The sequence below is a fragment of the Dipodomys ordii genome, unplaced genomic scaffold, assembly GCF_000151885.1.
Source record: "Dipodomys ordii isolate 6190 unplaced genomic scaffold, Dord_2.0 Scaffold220, whole genome shotgun sequence".
NCBI classification, from domain to species: Eukaryota; Metazoa; Chordata; class Mammalia; order Rodentia; family Heteromyidae; genus Dipodomys; species Dipodomys ordii.
The window spans coordinates 235,025-256,505 of NW_012267436.1; the positions used below are offsets into that span (position 1 = coordinate 235,025).

The 21,481-nt window shown below is 48.7% G+C and overlaps 1 protein-coding gene across 1 annotated transcript in view; it reads left to right on the forward strand.

Moving 5' to 3' along the window:
• The window catches only part of Dysf (dysferlin), a 209,293-nt gene that overhangs the window by 66,015 nt on the left and 121,797 nt on the right, over positions 1-21,481 (forward strand). The window contains exons 16-22 of the mRNA XM_013035761.1: positions 1,292-1,305; positions 1,725-1,807; positions 11,461-11,576; positions 12,041-12,154; positions 13,382-13,559; positions 14,199-14,323; positions 16,358-16,464. Coding sequence (XP_012891215.1) covers positions 1,292-1,305; positions 1,725-1,807; positions 11,461-11,576; positions 12,041-12,154; positions 13,382-13,559; positions 14,199-14,323; positions 16,358-16,464 — 737 coding nt within the window. The remainder of the gene's footprint in view (positions 1-1,291; positions 1,306-1,724; positions 1,808-11,460; positions 11,577-12,040; positions 12,155-13,381; positions 13,560-14,198; positions 14,324-16,357; positions 16,465-21,481) is intronic.

Consider the following 21,481-nt stretch of genomic DNA (forward strand, 5'->3'; position numbering starts at 1 on the left):
CACACACACACACACACACACACACACACACACACACACACACACACACACACACACACACACACACTATCAGGTATCAGTTCTCAAGGAAATTTCCTTTTTCTAGTTCTGGTTAACGTCCCTCACCAAGACCAGAGGTACAGATTTGTGCTCTTTGTCTCATGTCCCGGTGAAAAATTCAAAATCAGGACTCAATTACCATGCTGGGAAATACGCAGAGGAAGGGATTGGAAGAGGCTGGAGGGGGTGTCTCTCAGAGCTAGGATTTAACAGTAAAATAAGAGAAATAAAACCACCTGTTCTGACGTGTCTTTTATAATGGGGCAAGATGCATCTTCTGAAAGCTGTCTATGGCTGAAGTCCACAAGCAGAGAGAAGAGACACAGAAATGGTGATGGGAGGGGCTGGAAGCACTCTTCTGGGAGGCCATGGGGCTGCAGGGTTCCTCAATCTCAACCTTTGGGTGGATAGCCTTGGGCTTTGCTGTGGATCCTGTTCTGTGCAATCCCTGGCCTCTGCCCACCAGATGCTGGCAGAACCCTCTTCTCATACCAAATCTGTCTCCAGATATAGACAAATGTTTTCAGGGAAATCAGAACTACCAGACCAAGAGCCACAAGTGTGAGCTTGCCCAGTGAGCAGCAGGTGGCTGTCTGTAATCAAAGTTCTGGTTTCCATGTCAGGCGTATCTGGCCTTGGACCTTTGCAAATGAATTAAACTTCTTCACCCTCCTCAGCATCCTCTAAAATTGGGGCTAGCTGTAAGGCTTACCTGCTAAAAGCTAGCTAAGTTGTGGGATGCTTTTAGTTCAATGATTGTCTTCAGAGGTCACTGCTAGCTATTAGTATTTATTATTATCATCAAGGAAGGCAGTGTGGGGTCCACAGGAAGGGTCTGCGTAGGAGAAAAGTGGCTAACAGATTATTATTCCTCATCCCCGACTCATAGGCCTCTAAGATAGTGGGGGAGGGAAGAAGTCTTTCTTCAGAGAAGCACGGTGGTCCTGAGCTTTATCAGGCAGCAGTATGTGTGATGACACAGGACAAGACCAGGAAAGGGGTGAGCAGTCCTGGCTCTGCTCCTTCCTCCCGGGTCTGACCATGGAGACATGCCTGCATGTCATCTTCTTTGCCTGGAGAGCAGAGGTGCTAAGACAAGTACTTGTTGCTCAAGGCTGTGGTGAAACTCCTGCAGGATGGAAGTTCAGGGGCTTTGTCACATCCAAAGGCACATTCTGAAAGCAATGCAGCGGCAATTAGCACTGGCTAATTCAAGACTGTGGCTCTGGAGAGGGTTTTGATCTGGTCATCTGAGCTCCTCCTTGATCTTGCTAATTTATTAGCTCCTGGAAACCTCAGCTGCCCTGTTCTGGGAATTGGGTTCCCCAAGCACCCTTCTGCTTCCCATCCTGCCTGCTTCAGGCCTCCTCCCTGTCAACCTGCAGTCTGCCTACAGAGAGCCAGACTGGTGGCCCAGGGGTAGTTGGCCAATGTGATGTCTGATGGTTGGGGCACTGGACTAGGGGACTAGGTCTTTCGAGGAAGACGTAGAGCAAGCTTCCCTTCCAGTCCCTTCTTCCCTGGAATACCAGGCCTCAGTAACATACACGATGTTGTCTGAGACCCTTGCCTCAATGATGTAAACTGAGGCAGTTTTGTCCTTGAGTGGGCTGTGGCCTGCATGCTTCTCCCATGTGCAGGCCCTCTCTGCTTTCTTGTTCTAGGGACCGCCTCACTCACAATGATGTTGTGTCTACCACCTACCTCGGTATGTCAAAAATCTCTGCTCCTGGAGGAGAAATAGAAGGTATGGTTCACCTGTGCTCTGCCCCTCCCCTAGCATGCGCTTTTCTATCCTACCTCTATCTTATACCTGTAGGTTATTTATTTATTTATGTCAGTACCAGGACTTGAACTCAGAACCATCTTCTCTCTTACTTAGTGGGCCCTCTACCAATTAAGCCCGACCTCCAGTTCCAGCTTTTGTGAATTGGAGATAAGAGTCTCTTGGATGTATTTTCCCTGGCTGGCTTCTAACTAGGATTCTCAAGATCTCAGCCTCCTGAGTAGCTAGGATTACAGGTGTGAATGCAGCGGGGTAATTCACTCTTGCAGAGAATATTAGTGGTTGTGGCTTCATCATCTACTGGGTTCTACATTGCCTACGTGTGAACTCCCGCAGGTTTTCTTTTGAAATAGCATTTATTGGACTGTTAAAAAGTAGTTCATTGTCTTTTTTTTTTTTTGTCTGTTGTGGGGCCTGAACTCTGGGCCTGGGTGCTGTCCCTCAGCTCTTCAGCTCAAGGCTAGCACTCTACCACCTGAGTCACAGCACCACTTCTGGCTTTTTCTGCTCATGTAGTGCTGAGGAATTGAACCTAGGACCTCATGCATGCAAGGCAAGCACTCTACCACTGAGCCACTTTCCCAACCCTCATTGTCATTTTGTAATTTTTTTTTCTGGTCCTGGGGCTTGAACTCAGGGCCTTGGCACTGTCCTTGAGCCTCTCTGTGCTCAAGGCTAGCACTCTACCACTTGAGCCACTGTGCCACTTCTGGCGTTTTCTGTTTATGTGCTACTGAAGAATTGAACCCAGGGCTTCATACATGCTAGGCAAGCACTTTACCACTAAGCCACATTCCCAGCCCTCATTTTGTAATTTTTTTTTGTCAGCCTTGGGGCTTGAACTCTGGGCCTGGGCGTTGTCCCTCAGCTCTTCAGCTCAAGGCTAGCGCTGTACCACTTGAGCCATAGTGCCAGTTCTGTGGTGCTGAGGAATCGAACCCAGGGCCTCATGCATGCAAGGCAAGCACTCTACCACTGAGACACCTTCTCAGCCCCCATTTTTTAAATTTTTAAATAAAGAAACAATCTGAAAAAATAGAAAATGTACCCCCTGCAATCACCTATAACTCTATCATTCCAGATAAGAACTATGAATTTCCCTAGAGCCTTTTGTGTATATGAATATACATGCATGTTTGTAGATGTACACATATACTAATGTCTGTATATGCATACATACATTAAAAGGGAATTGTTTTGAAAATTGCTTTTAGTCACTTGACATTACTATATAGATGTCTTTTCATATGATTAAATGCTCTTCTAAGTGAATAAAAATTTACTGTGTATGTACTACCATCTCTTTAGTGAATGTTGAATATTTAGGTATTTTCTAATTTTTCTACATTAGGAAAAGCTAATTTTGCAATGGAATTTTTGTGAGTAAATCTTATGCATTCACAAGTTTTCTTTTTCAAAATGTAAGATGGACTAAACACTAAATCTGTGCTATTGCATACTTTATCAAGGCCTCTCACATACTAGGCAAGTATCCTGCTCCTGTCCCCAGCCCCTGCATTTCCTCAGGCTGAATATCTAGAGGGAGAATCGCTAGGTCAGGGGATGGCAATTTCTTTAAGGCCCAAGTTGCCCTACAAAAAGTCAGGGTTAATTTTTTTCCAGTCACTTCCATAGGCTTTATGTATTGCGCCCTCGCCACCACAGGCTAAAATAATATCAGAAAAGACTTTTCAGCCTGAAACCAGTGGCTCATGCTTGTAATCCTAGCAACTCACAAGGAGGAGATCTAGAGCCAGCTAGGGCAGAAAATTTGTGAGACATCTCTAGAATAACCAGCTAAAAGCTAAACTGGAGTCATGGTTCAAATGGTTGAGAACCATCCACGAAGAAGATACTCAAGCAAGCATGAGGCCCTGAGTATCAAATTATGGTACACACACACACACACACACACACACACACACACACACACACACTATATATATATATATATATATATATATTCAATGGTGTTAATTGGATGGATAAAAATGATATCTCATTGTTGCCTTCATTTCCATTTTCATTGACATCTGGTAAATGGAACAACGTAAATTTTAAAATATCATAAATTTTGTATGTAATATATGCTTATGCATTTTATAGTTATTATAAATGTATTCTCCTGCTCCATGTTTTGGATATGTGTTTGTCTTTTTCTCACTGTTTGGTAAGAGTGTTATGCTTATACAGACACTAACTTTTCCCCTTCATATATGTGGCAAATAATTATGTTTTATCTTTATAGTTTTTGACTTATAAAAACTTTAGTTTGTATGTAGCCAAATCTGTTCATATTTTCCTTAGTGAATAAGGACGGGATCTAACATGACTTAAAAAAAATTGTTCACTGGTGATACCAATGCTGCATTTTGAATAATCTGTTCCCTATATTTTGCAATGCTGACTTGTCACCTACTAAATTCCTTAATGTGTTCTTGGGCCTGTTTCTTGATTTTCTATTATCTTCAATTGGTATGTCTGCTTATTATTTCTTTGCTTTTTGTATCTGGGTTATGCTGGCTCTGTAAAATTAATTGGAAAGATTTAAAGTCTTCTCAAACATCTGGAACAGTTTATATAACATAAGAATATAGTCTTTTGAGGGTTTGAAATAATTCACCCATAAAACCATATGGGCTGGGTGCCCTTTTTGAGTGGGTGTAGTAATGGCTCTTTAAAAACTTTTCAATTCCTCCTGTGATCATTGTTATTTTTAGTTTGTTACTTTTACTTTAGTCAATTTTGATAATTTATATTTCCTAGAAAAACATCCATTACATTGAGGTTTTCAAATTTATTTACCTAGTGTTTTTCAGAGTAACCTTTTATAGTGAAAACAATTCATTCTACTTGGTGCTTTCCTTTTTTGTTATTCCTATTGTGTTTGAATTTTCTTTTACTATTTTCTCAATTAGCCTCATTAGTTTTTTCTATTTAAACTTTATTGGAATTTTCATTGGTGTACTTTTAACTCTCTTTAGACTTATTTTACTGTTTCCTTTAAAAATGTTCTGACTAATTTAGGTTTATTTGAAAAATTTGCATTTAAATGATTCAAGTATAGTTTCTGCATTACGTGTCACATTTAAAAGGTCTTTGGCAAATGCCTAGGTTTTAGCTTTTTTGTCTGTGTTTGTGCTAGTACTAGGGCTTCAACTCAGGGGCTATATGCTGCCCCTTAGCTATTTCACTCAACTCTAGCACCTTGCCACCTGAGCCCACACTTCTGTTTCTGATTTTCTGATGGTTAATTGGAGATAAGAGTCTCAAGGATTTTCCCACCCCAGCTGGCTTTGAACTGCTTTCCTCGGCCTTTTGAGTAGCTAGTCATTGGTGCCCAGCTTTAACTCTATGTAAAATATTAACATTTTTCACATTTAAATCTTTAATCTATTTTGACATATTTTCTGAGACCAGTATGACTTGAGCCATGTTTTTTTTTTTCTGACTAGACACTGTTTATAGGAATTTAATGTTCTTCTTTTTTTTTTTTTTTGTCATGGGGCTTGAACTCTGGGCCTGGGCGCTGTCCCTCAGCTCTTCTAGCTCAAGGCTAACACTCTACCACTTGAGCCACAGTGCCACTTCCGTCTTTATGTGGTGCTGGGGAATCGAACACAGGGCCTCATGCATGCAAGGCAAGCACTCTACCACTGACCCACCTTCCTCCCCTTTCTTTTGAAGTTTTGAAAATACCAGTTATATAATGATTAATTATGGGAATAAATTCTGTGAATGCTTTGCTGGGTGATTTTGTTGTTCAGACACCAGAGAGTATTCTTACACAAATAAACGATGCCACTAGTTGCTACAATCTTCTGTCACTATCTAGTACCTGGGCCCATTGTTGACCAGAGCGCCTCACCCCTGCCTGTAATATATGAGAGACTCTTTTCACTGAATTTTGTCTGAGAGTGGTGAATTGCTAAGATTGAGGTAATGGATATTTTGTATACTAGCTATGTGTAGAGAGCTGAAGGCAGGTTGGGGTAATGGTAAGTGCGCTAGCATTCGAGCTCGCCACCATCTTGGGCTTAGATTCTGTCAACTCTGCTACTTTGTAACCTAAAGAGTAAGTCCAGCTTTCCATCCATAAAATGGGCTCCTATGAACTTCGACTTCTGTGGTTGCTTGGGAGGATCCTGTGAGGTGATACATGATAAATGTGAAGTTCTTACAGTGTCTGGCACAGGATAAAGCCTAGGTTAACCCTCGCTGTTCCTGTCATTCTTGGCTTTTTGATATCACCAGTGTGATTTCTCTGTACCATTTCTGCTTTCTTTGTGGTGTGGTTAAACTTTGCTATTGCACATTTTGGTCCTTGTCAAGCCTTCTTCTTCTTCTCTCTCTAGACACTCTTTTTGTTTCTACCTTTTCTTCGTTTCTATCCTCTCCCAGAAGTTTTGCTTTGTAATGACACTGTTGAGGATCGCAAACTATTTTCCCAACATTCCAATGGTAGCTCCCCTGTTTCTCTCTCCTGGAGGTAGGCAGACAGTCCCTTCCCCAATATGCTCTCTAGAGAGATCTGTACAGCTTGGTCCCTTTTTACAGACAGGGGATCTTCATTGTGTATCTCTGTAGATCTTAGGCTGTAGGACAGGGTCACATGCTTCATTCCTGCTATGCAATCATCCAGTGATCTTGCAAGTTCTCTGGAACCTTTTAAAATAAAAAGCGTTAATTATTTGAAGGTTCCAAATATACACAAGTCAAGAATTATATGACCATCTCCCAGGCACCTTCACTCAGCTTCAACACGTAGTGGCGCTCTGCCATTTGGATCTCATGGCTCAATCTTTTAATTGGTAGAATTCACAAAAAAATGGTGCTTTTATCAAGAATCCTCCCTTCCCAGTCCTTCCCCTACTGTTTGGTTTGGGTCCTAGTTCCCTTCTGGCTAGTCAGAAAGTTCTGCCAAGAGTTGCTCTGCAGGTACAGGCAGAGAGAGAGCTGTGAGGGGGGAGGGTGCCCCCTAGGCCATAACTCTTGGACTGGAAGGAAGCCCTTTTCTAGTTGGTTACTCATACTCTTCCTGCCTGTGAACCCTAGGGCAGATACTGGTAGAAGCACAATGTGGCATTTCTGACTGATTTAGGACAGTGGTTGATCCATAAAGCTACACCTGTGCCTACCATAAGCCACCTGGTGGAGAACTTAGGTCCTCCCTAGATCCCATTTCTGGAGGTAATGTTCGCCTTCATCTTTTTCTGGCATCCTGACTCTTTTACCCATCCAGTGTTTGTGTGGCCACTAGATGGTGCTCAAGCCACAGGCAATCTACTGTGCTTCAGGAAGGCAGTCAAATTAGGACCACTTCCTGCCCTCCCTCCCCATGGCCCCCATCCCTCAACTATTGTTCTGGATATAAATGAAAAAAAATTTTAATGCCATCAGCTAACTAATTTTTGGATATGAAGTTAAATAGCTTGATTTATGTGACCATAAAAGACTTAACTATTCTGATAATACTGGGGCTATTCTCAGGTTCTCTGACATTCTTTCCTACACAGGTAGGTCCCTTTTGGAGCCAGAGTTTGTCTCTAGCCCTGAAGGATGATCTCTTGCCTAGTTTCCTGCTAAGCTTTCCTCACCCATCCTAAAAGCCCCCTTAGGACATGCTGTTCTCTCATACTTTCCTTTTTTTTTTTTAAATTTTTTTTCTTCTCACGTGGGATCTAGCATACCTCTGTCATCTCTTAAGCCCAGCCAAAGTGAATTGTAAAAACTGGTATGCTCTCTCCCCCCCACACGCCCACCCCTGTTCCCCTGATGGTTTGTTTTGACCAAGTGCTTTTGGTTTGTGTCTTGTTTTTGTTTCCGGGGAGGACAAGACCCAACAGTAACCACTTAAGCACTTCTGCCCATGGGTTTGCCTGGGCACAGTGAAGTATTTTTTGGACCCTGAGCACCACCAACATATTAAGGAAAGATATTTATTTAAAGGACTGTTCTCAGATACATGAGAGCCATGAAAACCACCCAGAGTCTTTGATAACTTTATACACATGACAGTCATGTTACAGAAATAGTACTTGTACCCAACAGTTTTTTTCCATGGCCAAGAAACCCAAAGTTCATCTTTCTGTCTTCGGAACGTAGCTGAAGATGATTTCCCAGCAGTTTTTGGTTTCTTCCCCTGCCTGGCTCAGGCTAGTGTCAGGCAGCCAAATGCCACGGGCTTGGGGATGTGCCCAGAGGCGGAGGGGGCTGGCAGAATGGCTGCAGGTAACACCCTTGGCTCCTCCAAGGCACATGCATGTCCCTGAGGACTGTCTGCAGGGCTCTGACTTGTGGCTCATGGGGCCAAGAGGCCTGTTCTCAATTCCTTCCAGTTTCCCTAGGTGAGGGAGCTGGGGAAATGGGGAGCATTCATCTGTGACTTGGGACGTCCACACTCCTGGATCTCTGGGCTCAGGGAAAGCACACTAAAACATTTGTGTTTTGGCAGAAGGACGATGAGGACTAAATAGAGGCTTTGTCTTGGGTGGCCCTCTGGTTGCCCTGCCCTTGACTTTATGAGCTGTCAGCAGACACAGGGAAGAGAACTTGGGGAGGGGGGTGGTGAGATGAAGTTCCTGGAGACCTATGACCTTCCCTCAAGTTAGGAATCTCTGGCTGAAGTTGTCAGGAGGACCATTACTCACTTCCAGTGCCTAGAATTGTGCTTGGCAAGGCTTGTTGAATGAATAAATGAATGCAAAGGACTGCACAGTTCACTCTGGTCACCCGAGGCCTGTGTGTTGATCGGATGGCTGGCAGGACTGGGGGGCCATGTGTGTCTGCCTGGGCACCAGTTTGCAGCCAGGATTTATAGTCAGGTTATGGATGAGAAGCCAAGCTTGCCTTTGCAAGAAGCACATGGGGGTTGGAATGATAACTTTAGCTTCTTTAGCCTGAGATAACAGGTCAGGCCTCTTGGTAATCATTTGGAAGGACCTGAAGTGGAAACTTTCTTTTTGGTGGTCCCTGGCCACTGCCTTCCTTGGAATCACAGCTGTTCCCATATAGGTCATATTGTTGAGAAAGCACATTCCCCGATAGCCAGGGGCCTGACTCACCCTTTGGTGAAAGTTGATTTTTGTGGATGTGAAAATGGCCACCAGGAGCATTTGTAGTGGATTCTTCTCTGCTTGTTCTTCCTTCATGACATTTTCCTGACCTTTGGTTTCTAACTATAATTATGAAGCCATGGAAAAACAGCAATGAGATTTTGGATTTTTTTTTGAGGTAATAGGCAAAGGTGAATAATAGATAAAAAGAATCAGCAAGTGCACTAATGCCATTCCCAGGCTCATCCATAACCTCAGACATGATTACACTTTGCTAGTTAAAAAATATAAAGTGTAGAAAGAGGCAGACATCACAGAGACAGAGGAAGGAGATGGAAGGATCTTCCTTTTCTGGGTTATCTACCAGTTCAGAAGTGAATGATAGATACCAAGAGCCCAGAGTGGCCAGAGCATATTTTCCTGGCTTCTATTTTTAGATATCTGTCACCAGCATATAAGAACAGACTCAGATGTCAGAGCCTTCATCTAATGGGCAGTATCTGTCACCATACTTTACTGGAAGCAGCAGGTGTTAGAAGCCAAGTCCAGATGCCTATTGTTGTGAAAACGCAACATGTTGTTTTCTGTGGTACTAATAGAATTGACCACTAGGTGGAGATGTTGTGCCTTGAAATGCCCTTGCTTAGCTCTGTCCTGTTGGGTTTGGAACACTGAGTGTTCAGCTGCCTTGCTCTTGCTCTTTTGGGTTTTGCTCACCCTTTCCTTATGTCTGTATTTTATTTTCCTCACTGACCTAGCTATAATAGTGAAAAGCACATTTTTTTCTGTGTTATTTCTTGAATATAATGAATCAAGGAAGTTCCAAGTGATTGTGGTACTGGGGACTGTGTCTGGCTGGACAGGGGTGGTGCCTTAGCTTGTGGTACATTCAGCGTTGGGCTAGGGGTGGGGCCTGGGGCCGTGTATGCTTCCCACTTAGGAGCTGTGTTTCTGCTCATCTGCCAGCTCCTGGTCACATAACCATTCCTCCTTCCAGCCATGTCCATCCTAACACCTTTTCCATTTCTTTATGCTTCAGAGGAGCCTGCAGGTGTGGCCAAGCCTCCACAAGGCACAGACCGTACGTTACTGTCACCTAGGGGTCGAAGGGGATGGGTTTGGAGGCTCTTACTGGAGGGGGTATGAATGCTGGAGATGGGGTTTCCTGATTTGCATGAAGCATGGTTGAGATTCACCCCAGCCTCTGAGTTTACCTTGATCAGTTTCCTTTCTGCCACTGGTTGAACACTAAAGTCATTTGGAATGTCTTGAGGACAGTTTCCTCCTTCTCTCCCAGACCCCTCCCCAAACTTGGGGTGAAGCTAGAAGGAGGAGTTGGGCAGGTATAGAAGCCATGGACAACCTGGGGAAGTGTAAGGTATCTGGGGACCAGGAGGAAGTTGGAGGGAGTGAAAAACTCTTGAAGTGGAAATTCAAGAGGTAAATCATAATCAAGATATTGAACACAGATGATGAGTAATGTTCACGTGAGATCCATTATTCCAAGGCCGCCGCCTTCTGTTTCCAAAGCCAGAGCGTTGCCTGTGCTGGGGTCTGAAAGAAGGAACGTGTAGAAGGGTTCAGGGCACTCCTGACTGGTGGGCAGGCATGGCCCAGCCTGTCCCTGTCCCCCTTCACTCCATGGGCTCCCCAGGAGCAGCTCATAGCACGCACCTAGGGTCCAGCCCTAGCACCCCTCCGCTGCAGAGATTGGTCTTGTGCTTGTTTGGCCCATCCTGTGTGGATAGGGTCATCCCCGATGATTTCAGTCCTGCCTGCGGTCTCTGGCATTCTGGAAATGTTCTCTTTCCCCTGCCCTCCAAAAGGGATACCTGACTTCGTAGAGTTTTCAGAGTATGGCTAGTGAAGGGCCATCCTAGGAAATGATCCACGAGCCCCCAAGTGACAAATGAACAAAATAGAGCCTCTCCAAGGGATGGGAATGATGCAGAGGAAAGAGTTTCCTGCCTCATTCATTCTTGAACTCTCCTCCAAAGTGTTCCATTAAAAATATCACTTTTTTGGTATTGTGTGTCCTGAAATGAGTCAGGGCCATCACGGCATGGGGACATACAAGTCACTGGAGTTTGGCTGTGGGGGGAGGGACGTCCCCTGAAAGGTAACTTTTCTGGTCCTGAGGCTTTGGGTTTTCCTTTATGACACCCTATGCCTGGATGTGATATGTGTGCAGACTGGAGGGGGAGTGGTCCAGAAGGCACGGGGGTGGGAGCGCCTGAGCTCCAGTGTGTGTGCATGCCAGCTGAGAGCATGCGTGTTGAGGGGCACCATTCCGGATCTGGCCACTTCATCAGCAGGTGTTGCTTTGTATCTCTGGACCTCTATTCCCTCCTCTGTAAAATCAGACTAATAGTGACAAGGACTAGCTGGATTTACAGGACATCATGACAGATCTCATCAGTGTCATTGTTGTTTACAAAGATTATAACTGACACATGTGGGGGAAACTGAGGTGCTGGGGTGGACTCAGGTCTGAAGGTGGCTGGTTGAGTTCTAGAAAGCCCCACCAGGGGGCTTCTCTGACTTCTGCTGTGTCTTCAGTGGACGACAATCTGGGCTTCCTTCCCACCTTTGGCCCCTGCTATGTGAACCTGTATGGCAGTCCCCGGGAATTCACGGGCTTCCCAGACCCCTACGCAGAGCTCAACATGGGCAAGGTAAGCCGCCACATGCCAAGCGATCCTCTGGGGGGGGGGTCTTCCACCTGGCTTGGTGGCATTCAGGCCTACCTGAGACTTCAGGGGCTGCCTGAGGCCTGGGCAGGCTGGACCCATCAGAGTATCCTAATTCTAATTCTCCCTGGCCTCCTCCTGCTCCTCCCTCTTCTCTGTTCCCCTCTGTCTCTCACTTAGGGACACTGAGACCTCAGTCCCTAAGACACCCAGGCCAGTGTCTCTCAGGTTTCATCACCTGGGGCTAGGCTGGAGGTGGCACTGGTTGTCTCATTGGGTGGCTTGGCATGTCCCCGGAACGCTCTGGACCATGACATCCTCATTGGAAGAATTGTGGGTTGGCTCAGCTTCTGGGCTGCCTGGGAGATGAACTGCCTGCCTTAGAGCCAAACCATGCTCCTTTCTTTCCCCTTGTCTGCTCCGGCTGGTGACCTGATGTCCTCGTGCAGGGAGAAGGCGTGGCCTACCGAGGCCGGCTTCTGCTGTCCCTGGAGACCAAGCTGGTGGAGCACAGTGAGCAGAAGGTGGAGGACCTTCCTGCAGATGACATCCTCCGGGTAGAGGTGAGGAGCACTGCCCTGGGAGGGAGGTGCAGTCCTCTTAGGGATTAGAGAGAGGTGGCCAAGCAAGCACCATGGGGTAGAAGGGACACAGTTCTGTTCCGCACTTATTGTGACTTCACTTCTTTGGGTAGTTGACATTTCAGCTGAGAAGTGGGAAGAATGTAACACATATCCCACTTGGAATGCTCAGAGGAATAAAGCAGATAAATGGAAGTGTTTTGAAAGTCTAGAGTTCAATGCAACATGAGACGCTATTTTTTAACAGTCACATAAGAATGAAGTTCTATTAAGTCAACTAAACACTTATCAGGTGTTTGGCACTGCTAGTGATGCCCCTGGTGTTACTGAATCTTCACATTACCCCATAGTACTGCTGCTATGGTTACTATCTCCATCTTATAGATGGAGAAACAGAAGCCCAGATATATCAGAGCAATGAATGGTAGAGCGAGGCCTGGTCTCTAGGAGCATTCAGGTCCTGTAGTCATAGAGCTGTGGCTTGGATCCTGGCTCCACCACTTACCAGCTATTTCCCTGCCTGTAAAGTGGGTGTAATAATTATACTTACCTCATAAGATTGTGGTGAGAAGTGAATTAAGATATGTATGCAGTAAGTACTCATTAAGTGTTAGCTGTCATTACTATTTACATTCTCCTAAACCCCAATTGCTTAATCTTGCTTCTCTGTGCTTCCCAATGAAAGGAATCATAAAATCATGTTGGTTCAAATCAGGACATATGAAAACGTGCCCTTAGTCCTGTGCCCTATGCCCAGAGGGAGCGAAGAACTTCACACATCCCAAGTATATGGGAGAGGTGGCCAGTGCATACTGCAGTAGTGTCTGGTGTGCGGGGACCTCTTCGGGGCTGGTGGGAGTTCTGGGTGGGGCCTGGTGATTCGCAATCGCAGATGAGACCAGGCTGCCCTGAGGGGCACCAAGGAGACCTTGCCTCGCTGATGTGGTGGTGCCATTGCTGCTGGTTTGGATTAAGGAGCCACATGACCTTGGAGATGCAGATCTTATTAGGAAGTGTGGCCAAATACACAGAGACCTGGAAAGAGTGTTGAGTTCATAATCAAATCTGGAGATGGTTTCTTTTCTGGACTATTTGCCACTGGGCAGCTGAGCCAGGGGTTACTGGTACAGGTCATGGTAAAGGCCTACAATGCCCACCTGTCTTGCTGCCTTCTCCTCATGCCCTCTGGCCTGCCCTCTCTGCCCACAGAAGTACCTCCGGAGGCGCAAATACTCCCTCTTCGCCGCCTTCTACTCGGCCTCTATGCTGCAGGATGTGGATGATGCTATCCAGTTTGAGGTCAGCATTGGGAACTATGGCAATAAGTTCGATACAACCTGTCTGCCGCTGGCCTCCACCACCCAGTACAGCCGGGCAGTCTTTGATGGTAAGTTCCTGAGTCATAGAGCAGGGGCTGAGCCCTGAAGCCTCCCTACCATGGGAAGCTGCTGGGGCCCTGCTCCATATACCTGGCCTAGAAAAACCCTTCTGAGATCCCCTGCTGTGCTCCCAAAGCCACCTCCACCCCCTGCAGTGCTCCAGGTGGAGCCTACCTCCTCCCTATCCCCAATGCCAGTTCCCATAGGTTGGGATCTTGAAAGTATGGTGATCCATAATCATCTTGATTCACCTGGGTCATTACATGGTGGCTTAGAGTCATTGGGGACTATGGTCTTGATTTATGTTGTCGTTCTATTACCCTCTTTCTTTCTATGCACTGAAGTGTCCCAGTGTTCCCCATTCTGTGTGGACACTGAACAGTACAGATGACACCACATCTGCCCAGAGGTTCTAAGGTGGGAAAGAGAAGAAGGCGCTAGTCTGCCTCCACCCTCACCCCTCTTCCCATCTTGGCTAGCTCCATGTCTGAGTGACCAGAGGCCTGGGCTCTGTAGTACTTTGCCTGCCAACCCTCAGCTCCTACCCAGTAACCAGGCCCTTCTCCCCTCACCCCATACCCTCTTCCCTTGCTGGGGATCAGGTTCCTCTTCCCTTGCCCAGTGACCAGGCCCCTCTCTCCTCACAGGATGCCACTATTACTACTTACCCTGGGGCAATGTGAAGCCAGTCGTGGTGCTGTCCTCCTACTGGGAGGACATCAGCCATAGGATTGAGACTCAAAACCAGCTGCTCAGGATTGCTGACCGGTTGGTGAGTGGAAAGAGACCCCCAACCTCTGCTTTTCTGTGGGTGTTTGCAGACCTGCTGCCCACATGCACACTTGATAGGTAACTTTGTCCAGTGGCTTTTGTGGGCTGGTGTCCTCTGTGTTCTGTGTCTTATTTACTGGCCAGAAGAGGGGTGAGGAGAGCACTGGGGAGCCCCTAACAGATGCAGTGAGAGAGGGAGAGAGAGAGAGACAGACAGAGACAGAGACAGAGGGACAGAGACAGAGAGAGACAGAGATGAGACAAAGACAGAGAGACACTCACCTGGAACTTCAGGACAGTGCCTGGGATGAATAGTAGATTTCTCTTTACTCTTAACTGCATACAAGAGATTTCCATCTAGAAGTCAGCTGGAAGTAAGCACTGAATAAGTCCACAGAAGGCTTTCCTGCCCTGTTTACCCAGAGCTCTCCAGGTGAGACTTGAGGTGTCAAGGGAGAGAGGTGGGGTGTGGAGGAAGGAGAGTAGCAAAGAGCATCAGGAAAGTAGCATGGGAACAGCAAGGATCCATGTGCAGTGGGGGAACACAGGTGGTGAGGGCTTAGCCAGGCCCCATCGCAGGGGCCCAGGAGGGTGACATGGCCTGAGGAGGAGATGACCTTTGAGGGGGACTGCAAGACTTCAGCTTTTAGGCCTTGGTGGCCCATTGGATCTAGGAAAAGGAAGGTCTGTGAGAAGTGACTCTGGTGGCTGAAATGACTCTGGGGAGCTGGGGAGAAAAGCAGAGGGTGCAAGGGTGGGTGGTGAGTTGTGTTTGAGAGGCTTCTAGAGATTCATCTCCATGTACAGGTCTGGTGCTTGGCCAGCGAGTACAAGAGCGTCACAAGAATGTGTGTAAAGGTCAAGGGAGGTGGGAAGCTGATGGTCCAGGTGGTGGCTTCCAGGCACTTCTATGAAGTGTGTGTGTGTGTGTGTGTGTGTGTGTGTGTGTGTGCGCGCGCGCGCACGCGCTCTCCTTCCTGAATTGACTGGCATGTGGGAAAGTGGAGAAGGCAAGGGTAGCTATTCTGATAAAGCAAGAAAAAGGCAACAGGTTGAGGAAAGGGAGATGAATGGCCTGGAGAAGTCTGTGGATAAGCATGGTTCAAAAGACATGGAAAAGGAAGGGAAAAGGAGGAGTCAGAGTGGCTGGAAGCAATTCAGGCCCAGGTGGGGCCTTTGTAGTCCTTGGCTGCCTCTAGACCTGGAGCTCTGCAGCAGGGAGAAGACCAGCAAACACTCAGGGCCTGAGAACTGGAGTCAGAGCTGGGCAAGTTTGGTCTGTCTTCTGGGCCACTTGTTATTTTACAAGATTACAGACTCCAAGGGAGCAGGGTCCATGTTTCCTTGGTAGGGTCTGTTTCTAGACTAGAAGTCCCACTGTGGTATATGTATCACCTGCTCAGAAAAGCTGATGGACAGGAAGAAGGGTCCTGGGGGACTGAGGGACAGGGCTGAGGTCCAAGGTGGGGGCTGGGTAGGGGTTCAGTAAAGGAGGCTAGATGCAGCTGAGTGAGAGAGCAGTCATTGGGATGAGGAAGTCTGAGTGGCTGTGGTGGTGGTGTAGGTAGACTTGGCCTGAGCCTAGCTGTGTGGTAGAATCTGGAAAGGAGAGGGGGTCCCATGAGGAGCAACAACAGGCTCAGGAAAGGCCACTCAGCTGTGTCCACCTGTGGGGAGTCAGTTCTGGCTTGAAGATGGGAGGTGACAGGATGCCTTCAGCTTCTGGTGGAGCTGGCACATAGCTTATGAATTCCTTATGCTCAGATATGACGCTCAAGTGCCAGGCTTGAGAATTTGGGTGTGGGGAGCCCTGGAAGGTTCTTGAACCAGGTCAGTGCTGGTTGGCTGGCTCTGGACTATGTCTCTAGCTGCTCATTTTTTTTTTAATGGATTGGGCTGTGGCAACAGGTGTGTGTGTGTGTGTGTGTGTGTGTGTGTGTGTTGTTACAGGTGTGTGTGTGTGTGTTGGTTACGGCCAGGGTTTAACTTTCTGCATCCTGGTGGCACTTCTGACCTTGGCCTGCCCATTCCACAGGAAGCTGGCTTGGAGCAGGTCCACCTGGCCTTGAAGGCACAGGGTTCCACGGAGGACACAGACTCTCTAGTGGCTCAGCTGATGGATGAGCTCATTGCAGACTGCAGGTAGGGGGTACCTGGCGCCCACGGGGCTGCTTCCCTGCGAGTGTTCGTGTGTGGCAGTGAGCGGCAGCACGTCTCCCAGCCACGCTTGGCCAGCAGTCCAGCCCGGGCTGAGTCCAAAGGTGGTGGAGCCAGCGCAGGGAGTTGAAAAGGTGACATTTAGAGCAGGTCATAAATCTCCCTGCAGCAGCGGCAGCTGCGGGCCTGCGCAGCCCCGCTCACCTGAATGGGGAGCATTGTGTCTCTGATCCCCAACGTCTTATTTCCCTGATGGAGTCTCCAGGAGAAGCTGACTGGAGGTGGGGGTAGGTAGCGTCCCTCCTTCCCCAAAGTCATGTCAGGAACCATGCTTTCTGCTTAGTCTTCAATTGACGTGGCTGATGGTCAATTTCAGGAAAAGGGAGTCCTCGGGGTGATGGAAAATGGGGGTGCAGAGGCTCAGCAGGGGGGCTCATCTCAGCATCTCATCCAGCGCTGAGTGGGTCTGGAGAGGCACTTCCAGAGGGAGCTTTGAACTTCCACTTGGCATGAGGAGTAACTACTTTAGAATATGTAATGAAGTGCTGGGACCTTAGGAAGGGTTTAATCAATGGGAACTGTAATTATTGTTAAGATGAAATGCCAAGTCTTAGGTACTAGCCCTGTTCACCAGCTTTGTGGATTTACATAGCTTCCCTTCCATGGACCTCGGTTTCTCCACTGTTACTGGACTTAATCAGAATTCTGCTTTCTAGGAGATTATGTGTGAATATATGCAAATGCATTCTCTGCCTTCTTCTGCCTCTCATCACTCCCTCTGTCAGTCTGGCTAGAGAGCCCATTGAACAGAGCAGAGAAAGAAATGCCTTCCTGCTGAGAAATGAGTAACCATGCTGCCAGACACAGCCCCCGTCCAGCCCTTCATGCTGCAGTTAGTTCGGAAGTGCATTGTGATCAAATGTTCCCCAAGGACCTGTCTCCTTCACTCTCTATCCCCAGTGGTGTGGGGCTGTAGACAGGCCATTCCCAAAGCCTACTCAAAGCCTGGCAGTGCCAGGCTTACTGATGAGGGTACAACTTCAGCCCTCTAGAGGGTGATGGGTGCACAAATCCAGCACACAAAGCAAAGTGTGCTCGGAATTAGAGGCAGATGTGAGTTCACAGGTATAATACATGAGTTCAGGTGTAATACTCCCGACAAATGGAATCCAGGGAAGTTTCTTGGGCAGAGGAGGAGGGAAGGATGGCTGATGGGAACTTAGAGAAGAGGGTTGGCCTTCAAAGAGGGCATTGCCCAGGCAAAAGGAGAGGGAAGCTGATGCCCAGGGGACACGCCTCGGGGGCTATGCCAAGCAGAGCTTAGGCTGGGGGGCTGTGGAGGGGCAATGCAACCCTGGGTTGGATGCTGCATTGGTGATGTGAGGCGACAGGGACTAGGAGGCCTGGCAAATAGACTGAACATTGGTTGTGCAAGTGACTTGGGACAAAGGCAGCTAAGTCAACAGTGCAGAGACCATCATAGACACTTCAGGATGTATTATGCCAACAACATATTGTACCAGGCACTGTCCTAAGAACTTTCTGTGTATTAACTCATCATGAAGCTATTTAATTATGAGGTAGAAGTAGAATAGTCCTCGTTTTACAAATGAGAAAACAGGCACAGAGAGGTCGATCAACATGCCCAGAGTCACATATCATGTAGGTAGCAGAACTTCCTTGGTCTAATGCTCTACCATGGGAAAACTTGATGATGGGTTGGAACTAGGGGCCAGAGAAAGGCCTAGAATGGCCACCTTGTTCTGGCCAGGTTAGCGGAGGAGTAGTTAGGGCCAGTCTCTGAGGGGTCTGTAGGAGAGGAAGTGGGCTGGGAGAGATCAGGAGTCACACTTGAGAGCAGGGTATCTGTGAGAAAGCTGACCCTGTGGTCTGGAGGTTGCAGGACAGATGGGGCTAGAAGCACGCACAGGGGCACAGTCAGTATTGGGAGCTGTAGCTGTGAGGTGCATTCTCAGATCGCCCCTGTATGCTAGGCCACGCCTGCAGAGTGACTGGCTGTTGCCCATCTGGCACAGGCTCTCGGGCAGTGGGTGAGCAGAGTACAGGTTTTCCCCATACCACAGCTTGTGACTCATGTGTGGGTTGGACCTTGGCAGGTGTGTGGTACCTGTGGGATCTGGCCCTGGGATGTCCTCAGTGCCCTCCTCAGTGCTCTGCTCTGAGCAACTGGGTAAAATCACTTCTGTCAAACTTGGTCCTTTGAGTCACTAGCCTGGGAGAAGAAGGTTGCCCCAGCCTCTCAGGGGCTTTGGTCCCAGCCTGGGGGAAGCTGGGTTCTCTTGAGGGAATACTTAGATGAGACTCCAAGAGAGGAATTCCAGGAATCAGAACTGATTCCTTCAGGTACCACCTGAGGCCTCGAGCAGCCTGGGGCCCCAGCAAGAGGAAGGGAGTCCCTCACCCCAACTGTGGCCTTGAGAGTCTTCACAATGGATGATACCAAGGCTGACCATGGCTGCTTACCTGATCTTCCTGCCAGCTCTGCTATAGCTCTGGCATCAGTGTCTTCCCTTGTTCAAGCCCAAGCCGTTTTTTCTAGCTCATCTTCCCCATGGCCAATGACACCCACTCTGCTCTTCCAGCCCAGCTGTCAACTCTGATTTCTAGGTCCTGTTGGACCGCTCCATGTGCTGCCTTGTCAGCGCATATGGGCTCTTCCCTGGGCTGCGTGTACCCTGGGCAGGCTAGCAACCCCAGAGCCCACAATGGAAAGAGGTACGGCGCTGCCTCTCCCTTTCTCAGACTTGTTGGGTGTCTGTCTCTCCTATGTTCTTCCTTCGTCCTCCTTCCTCTCCAACTCCCTCCCTTTAATATCCACACTGTCTCCCTAACCTGGGGCCTCCACTTCAGTCCTGGACTGCTCCTACTGCGAGTCTCAGCTCACTTCCTGTAGACCAGGCTTCTCCTCTCCTTTCTAGATGGTTGTACTGACTGGCTCTCCTCACCCCACCCCACTTCATTCCACACTTGCACCCCTTGCCTCTGTGCATTTGCTTCTATGCACACACCGGTCTGTCCTGAGCCTGACTAACTTCTGCCAGGTCTATAGGCACAGCTTGGGGCTACTTCTTCCAGGAAGGCCTCCTGACTCTCAGGCTGCCCAGTGGGATCATGGACAGCCGCTTCTGTTCCTCTCCTGGAGATAAGCGGAGCTGGGTCTCATCTCTGGACCCAGCCCCCAGCTCAGCACAGGCCCAGCACAGCTGCTGCTAACAAGGACTGCAATGAACCACCTGAAACCAGTTCATCTGTCAGGCCAGAGGCTCTCCCGGCCTGGTGGCTGCCCCCCAGTAGTCACCTGCTTGGTGCCACAGGGCCAGGCAGCAACTTGGTGAGCAGCCAGGCCTTGGCTCTGGGCCTATATGGCCCACCAGGTTTCCAAGTCAGCTAAGGATATACAGGACCGGCTGGGAGCTCAGCATCACCTAGTCTCCCCATGTTTCTGAGCTCTTGTCTTGGGCTCTCCTGGTGTGTGCATGGGGGAGGGGAGAGGGGAAAGGCTGAGAAATATTGCCAGAGGCACTCACAGGTCCTGGCTGTATTTTGGGAAGTCTTGGCTTTAGCTTGTGTCTCCATGAAAATCTCCTTTTGGTGGTCTACATCCTGGTCCCTCCCAGCTTCCCAACCAGGCTGGGGTGCATAAATCACCTCAGTTGGCCCAGCTCTCGATTCTCCCCCGCCCTCTCCACCCCTTCCCACCCGGCCCTCAGGCTCCAGTCCGCCCAGACCCCCCTCACCCACCACAGCCTCAGCTTCGCAAGCCCTGCAGGCTGCCTGCTGCCGGCCTGGGGCGGCTGTCCGCGGCACCCTCGGGGCAGTAAATATTATATTACTACAGGGTGTGCAGTACGTGACCTGAGACAGGCCCCGGGGCTTAAGTTTCCCCGAGATGGAGTTCACGTACTGCTCCCCCCACCCTAAAAATTCAATTAAAAAAAATAACAGGAAAAATGTAGTGCGCCGAGGGCCTGCCAGAGTGGAGTATCTGGCGGCAGCGGTGCCGCTGCGCTCCGGCGGTAATTGGTTCTGCATAGCTCGGGGAAATTGGCAGAAAAATAAATCAGCCGGGAGCCGGGAGTCGAGACGCTGCGGGGAGGGGAGTTGGGGGGGTGAGAAGCAGGGGGGTGCAAGTAGTGAGAGCAGACCTGACTGAGTGGGTTTGACTAATGTCCTGTTGGCGAGTGGAGGCTCTGCTAGCCTGGGGGGCGGGGTGGCCCCCAGCAGCTCAATCAGAGACAGTTAGGAGGGGGTTCTGGAGGGGGGGCAGCAAGATACCGCATCCTGCAGGACCTTTGCTTGTGGAGGACCCCGGACCTGGAAGGGTGAAGGACAGCCATTTGAAGAAAAGGCTTTTAGGGAGCTCCCGAAGGATGGATGGGAGTTCTTACCTCCAAACGAACTCCTCATCTGGGGCTCACAGTTGTGATTTGAGGTCTGCATGTAGCCCCTACCTCCTCTTCAAGGCCCTCCACAGCAATGGATTCTGGGAGGGGTGCTGTGGGGCTGCCTGGGTGCGTGCATCTGTCTTACTGGCTGCTGGCCTCCCCATTGAGGGGGCTGCAGCGGCTTATCAGGGGTCTGTAAATTTCCTTCTCAGAGAAAGTGTGCACATAGCACAGACTGAATTTGTTTCAGCGTTGGGCAACTGAACCCAGGGCCTCTGCTCCAAGATGGTACAGGATACAGGAAGAGAGGGAGCTGCTGGGCCTTCTTTTGAGAGCTCACAGTCAGTTGCAGGGGAGAGAGGGACACTTTTGCAGAAGAATTCATCAGGTTGGAGGTTTAGGATAAGTTTCCAAAGGGGGCCCCAGACTAAAAGGGCCTTCAGAGTGGGAAGCATGTATGAGGGCCCTGTGGTCAGGGAAGGCTGCCTAGAGGCGATGGGATGGATGGAGCTTATCACATGGAGAAGACTGGGCATGGGGATCAGGCTAGCAAAGGCACCCAGCAGGTAGGCTGAGGGTGTGGGGCCCATGCCCAG